Genomic DNA, 4,749 nt, shown 5'->3' on the forward strand with positions numbered 1-4,749 from the left:
TAGTTTTTCTCCACTCTTGGCTTGGAATTGATGACTTTGGTGATCCTTGAGTCATTGATGTCCATTCTTGTTTTATATATTAGAGTAGTTAGTTGATTTGGTTTTCCTTGACTCTAAGTGACCCATTAATAGTGTTGACTAGGACTTAGGGATTCGAATCAACTATGCCTATTTGACTTATCCTCGATGTAGGGTTGACTAAGTTGGATTAACTCTTCATAATCATCATATGTTTATGGTCAATAGCTGGGATAGGTAACCTTAGCTCTCAATTACTTGCCAAGAGTGATACGTGAAAATTTAGAATTCACGTACAACCGGTAAGTATACCGGGTCGTATCAAGTAATAAAACTCACTAAGAGTGAGGTCGATCCCACGGAGATTGGTAGATTAAGCAACTTTAGTTAAATGGTATATTTAGTCAAGCAAACATGGTTTTGAATTCATGAGATTTGATTTTTGAATGTAATTGCGGAAAGTTAAATGACAGGGAATTTAAAGAACTAGAATAAAGAAGGAAAATGAAAGTAAATAACTGAAACTTAAAATGCAAGAAACTTAAATGACATTGAACATAACTTGCAAGAAAGTAAATGTTGCAGAATTGTAAAGAGCAGAAGAGTAAATTGCAGGGAGTAGAAAACAAAATGTAAATGACCGAATGATAAATTGCAAGAATGTAGAAGGGAATTGGGTAGTGGGTATTAAAAATAACTAAAGAGCCACTACAAAAAAAAAGGTCTATGGTCACGGTAAAAAACCGTGACCATAGCTAGGAAAAAGGGTGACCATAGATCTATGGTCACGGTTTTGGACCTATGGTCACGGTTTTTTACCGTGGTCTATTCTCTCGTGGCCATAGGTCTATGGTCACGGTTTTTTTATCTATGGTCACGATTTTTATGGTCACGGTTTCAATTTTCAAAATCTGACACTTTAGGCCACGTTTTTTTATCGTGACCATAGATTAATCTATGGTCACGTGTAAAAACCGTGACCATAGCCTTATCTATGGTCACGGTTTTCACCGTGACCATAGCCTCTATGGTCACCCCTCTTGAAAACCGTGACCATAGCCTTATCTATGGTCACGGTTTTCACCGTGACCATAGCTTCTATGGTCACCCTTCTTTAAAACCGTGACCATAGCCTTATCTATGGTCACGGTTTTCACCATGGTCATAGCTCTATGGTCACCCCTCCTTAAACCGTGACCATAGTCTTATCTATGGTCACGGTTTTTCACCGTGGCCATAGACTCTATGGTCACCCCCTCCTTAAAACCGTGACCATAGCCCTATCTATGGTCACGGTTTTTCACCGTGGCCATAGCCTCTATGGTCACCCCTCCTTAAAACCGTGACCATAGCCTTGTCTATGGTCACGGTTTTCATCGTGACCATAGCCTCTATGGTCACCCCTCTTTAAAACCGTGACTATAACGTTATTTCATGTAATAACACGTAAAATCTCGTTTCAAAAAGTACACAAGACATCAAAATATTACATGTAGATAACTAAAGTCATTATAAGACTCATTCCATCTCATCCAAAATCCAAGTATGAGAATAGAACAATTAGGCAGCACCCTTTCCCTTCTTCTAGATTTTCTTCAGTGCAACCCAAAAGCTTTTGAATTGCTCTTCGCATGTATTGGATTGCAAACTTTACCTACAACATTAAAAATCAAACAAAATCAGCTTAACAATAGTAAAACTGTTACCAAATTTTGATTCAGCATTAGTTATAAGTATAAAAACAACTATATATACTCATAGTGAACTTTGGAAGACGAACTTTATATGTATCTACAAGTTTCATCATCAAATCAACCAAATCAGAGAATGGACTATCTAAAACCATCCCTGCAATTGATGGATCTTCAACTCCATACATAAGGCTGAAGAGAGTCACATAATTAATGGCATGATATACCGGTCAAAATGATAAGTTGAATCCTTACATGCACTTAACAAGGAGAAAAGAATTGATTCACATTGGAACAAAAACATACATGAGTTTCCAATTCAACAAATAAAATTACCTAAAATAATTTTTGCTCATGAATATAATATGAAATCCTTAGTTCCTTACAAATAACCACAAAATCTTAATGGAGGAAGTATTTAACAAATTAATGAAATCTCTTCGGTGGCAACTAATTATGACAATGCATTAACTGTGAATTAAACCCAAGTTTTTTTCTCTACAAACTCATTGTTGCTTAGCAAGCCATTTCTAACCCTCCTTCCAAAGAAAAAGGTCGAAGCTAGAAAGTGAATGATAAAAGCCTACCTAGTTATAGCTCTCATTGAGATACAAATTCAACAAAAAAAAAATTCTATTGGAATTTAAATGTGAGAATTTGTGTCATCCTACTATAGCTTTATTTTTTAAAACTTAATAACTAAGTAAGTGTTTCATGTTGACATTCTAGGTAAGGAACACATTGTGTGGCATCCATAACTATCATGTTCAAGCATATATCTACAAGTCCTAAAATGGAATTACAAAGATCACAAGAATAAATGTGTCTAAAAGCAAACATAAAAGTAGTTCTCTATAGCAGCATTGGAATATACCTTGATGAAGTCAGGCTTGGATTTAAAGAGTTCACCTAATTTTCCATTGGTAGATTCATGACATAGGCGGAGCATTTTGGAAATAAGAACAGCAACTGCCTCCACAAGCCCATTCTCTAACTGAGTAATCAGATGATGGCAGAAAATCAGATACAGTAATAAATATGTGATATAGTAGCAACAGCATCAGCTTCATATAAAACAATTCCAGGATTTTTATTTATTGGGGGGTTGTAAAAGAAGAAACATTATTAAGATATTACAAGGCTAACAGATCCATAATATAAAAAGGATAGGATAAAAAAGTACACAAACAAAATAATGATTTTCAATCTCTCTGCATATATCTAAAAGACACATCCCTATATACAACCAATACAAGTAATCATATATAATATTATGTTCATGATTTGATGCCAACCTCACGATTACTAAGCTGATCTAGTTGATAAGATCCATGCAACCGCAACATTTTCACCTGTACATAAAAGCCAACTTCAACATGCAGTATTTATTTACAAGGAAACAATATATGTGAAGAAGAAAATGAAAGAAATACATTAGCTTTTTACTAACCACAATATCAAGCCAACCAACTGAGAGTGCAGATGACATCACTTGCCAATATCTAGGGTCATCCTCAAGCACCTATACAAACAAATTTGATATTTATACTTCTCTAGCCTGAGCGTAATTGGTTAAACACAAAACTATAAGATATATAGTATGAAGGCAGCCTTTTGGTGTTCTGTGGTTTCTGCCTTTTTACAGATATATCTTTATGTTCAACTTTAGTACAATGAATTAATAAAACACATTCTGAAATCCATACATGTTAAATTTGATACAACTTTTTTTTGGTCAATTCTGAAAATGATGGATGCAAAAATGAGGATATGCCATTGGAGAGCACATTTAACAAAGATATGTCCATAATACCTGTATTAAGAAACAAAAAATAAAACACTTGCATCAGTTTTGAAATATGTGTAACAAAAAATTAACATTTTCTGGAGGGAAATTTATCATTTTGTTTCTACTCCAAGAAAATACATAAAACCATCTGAACAACATATTTTTCTTCAACATGTGCTATTGCTTCTTTCTCTCTGATAACTTATCCTCCTCCAATCTCATCTAAAATCCTCCTTAATTATCCAGACTTGAAACCAGCTACGTAATCATTGGCAACCAAGCATAACATAATTAAGCTGAACTCAACTCAACACAACTCAACAAAGAGTAAAAACAGATTCAACTATGTTTATCATATCAAACTAGACCTTAACAGCTAATTGAGAAAGGAAATTGTCAAGCTTTCATTTTTCATTGAGAATCAAGAAACAGAAAATACTACAATACACCAAGCAAGATCATCAAAGGGACACACAACCAATCAAACAACACCAATACATACAACTGAATAAAGTAGCAAAATTAGAACTTTCAAATGATTTAAACAACATTGGGAAGTATAACAGAAATAACATGCGGATTACCGAAAATATTGGATGAAGCAAAGAAATGATGAATACAAGAAGGATGGTGATGTTGGGGGTGGAATTTGCGGCAGAAACCCCCAAAGGAAAGGAGGCCGAATTTGAGGAGTAGCAGTAGCGCTGGTGGCCCTGGCAGCAAGGACGCGACACCGATTCACCTCCAGGGACAGCGAGCTCCACCGGTGGCGACTGGGTGCGGTGGCGGTGACGGAAATCGGCTCCCCTTCTCTCACACGCTTCACTGGCTTCCGTCAATCTCTCTCAGCGTCGCTCTCCCTTTCTCCTCAGTTAGCGATTCCAACAACGGTGGCGGTCTCCATAGCTGCGACAACAAGGCGTGACAGTGACGGCGCGAGACAGCGGCCCTCCTCCTCTTCTCTCGCGCTGGCTTTCTCTCTTTCTTTTCTTGTCTGCAGTAGCGGTGACGAATAACCCAGCAGCGACAACGAGCGACGGCCCGTGATGAGAGCGGTGACAGCTCCACGGCAATGAGCTGGGCGCGACGCCGGCACGCTCTTCTCCCTCTCCTTCCCTTCTTCTTCCCCCTCGAGCTCCCCCCTGTTTCTCGTTTCCATCCTTTTTTGAACGTGTGCGTGCGTTGTGTTTTGATTTATGTGGATTGGGGAATTAGGGTTTTTTTTTAGGAATTTTAGAGTTAAAGTTAAAT

The 4,749-nt window shown here is 37.1% G+C and overlaps 1 protein-coding gene across 2 annotated transcripts; it reads right to left on the reverse strand.

The window, feature by feature from the left end:
- Nucleotides 1-1,470: 1,470 nt before the first annotated feature.
- Nucleotides 1,471-4,507, reverse strand: LOC107484531 (nuclear pore complex protein NUP85-like). 2 transcript variants are annotated; one of them, XM_016105088.3, is made up of 6 exons: nt 4,083-4,507; nt 3,416-3,522; nt 3,160-3,231; nt 3,005-3,061; nt 2,584-2,703; nt 1,471-1,672 (listed from the first exon to the last, which is right to left on the reverse strand). In XM_016105088.3, exons 3-6 carry the CDS (start codon nt 3,196-3,198, stop codon nt 1,547-1,549), a joined length of 342 nt encoding a protein of 113 aa, XP_015960574.1. In that variant the 5' UTR covers nt 3,199-3,231; nt 3,416-3,522; nt 4,083-4,507; the 3' UTR covers nt 1,471-1,546. The 2 variants fall into 2 exon arrangements, with proteins under 2 accessions (XP_015960574.1, XP_015960575.1); XM_016105089.3 differs by lacking the exon at nt 3,416-3,522.
- Between the last annotated feature and the right edge of the window lie 242 nt (nt 4,508-4,749).

Source organism: Arachis duranensis, chromosome 4 (genome assembly GCF_000817695.3).
Source record: "Arachis duranensis cultivar V14167 chromosome 4, aradu.V14167.gnm2.J7QH, whole genome shotgun sequence".
Lineage (NCBI taxonomy): Eukaryota > Viridiplantae > Streptophyta > Magnoliopsida > Fabales > Fabaceae > Arachis > Arachis duranensis.

Coding starts and splice junctions, on each gene's coding strand:
- LOC107484531 (XM_016105089.3), bottom strand. CDS start 3,198: ATGTCATCTGCACTCTCAGTTGGTTGGCTTGATATTGTG. Junction 3,062..3,159: donor TTGGTTGGCTTGATATTGTG/GTTAGTAAAAAG, acceptor TTTTATGTACAG/GTGAAAATGTTGCGGTTGCA. Junction 2,704..3,004: donor ATCAGCTTAGTAATCGTGAG/GTTGGCATCAAA, acceptor CTGATTACTCAG/TTAGAGAATGGGCTTGTGGA.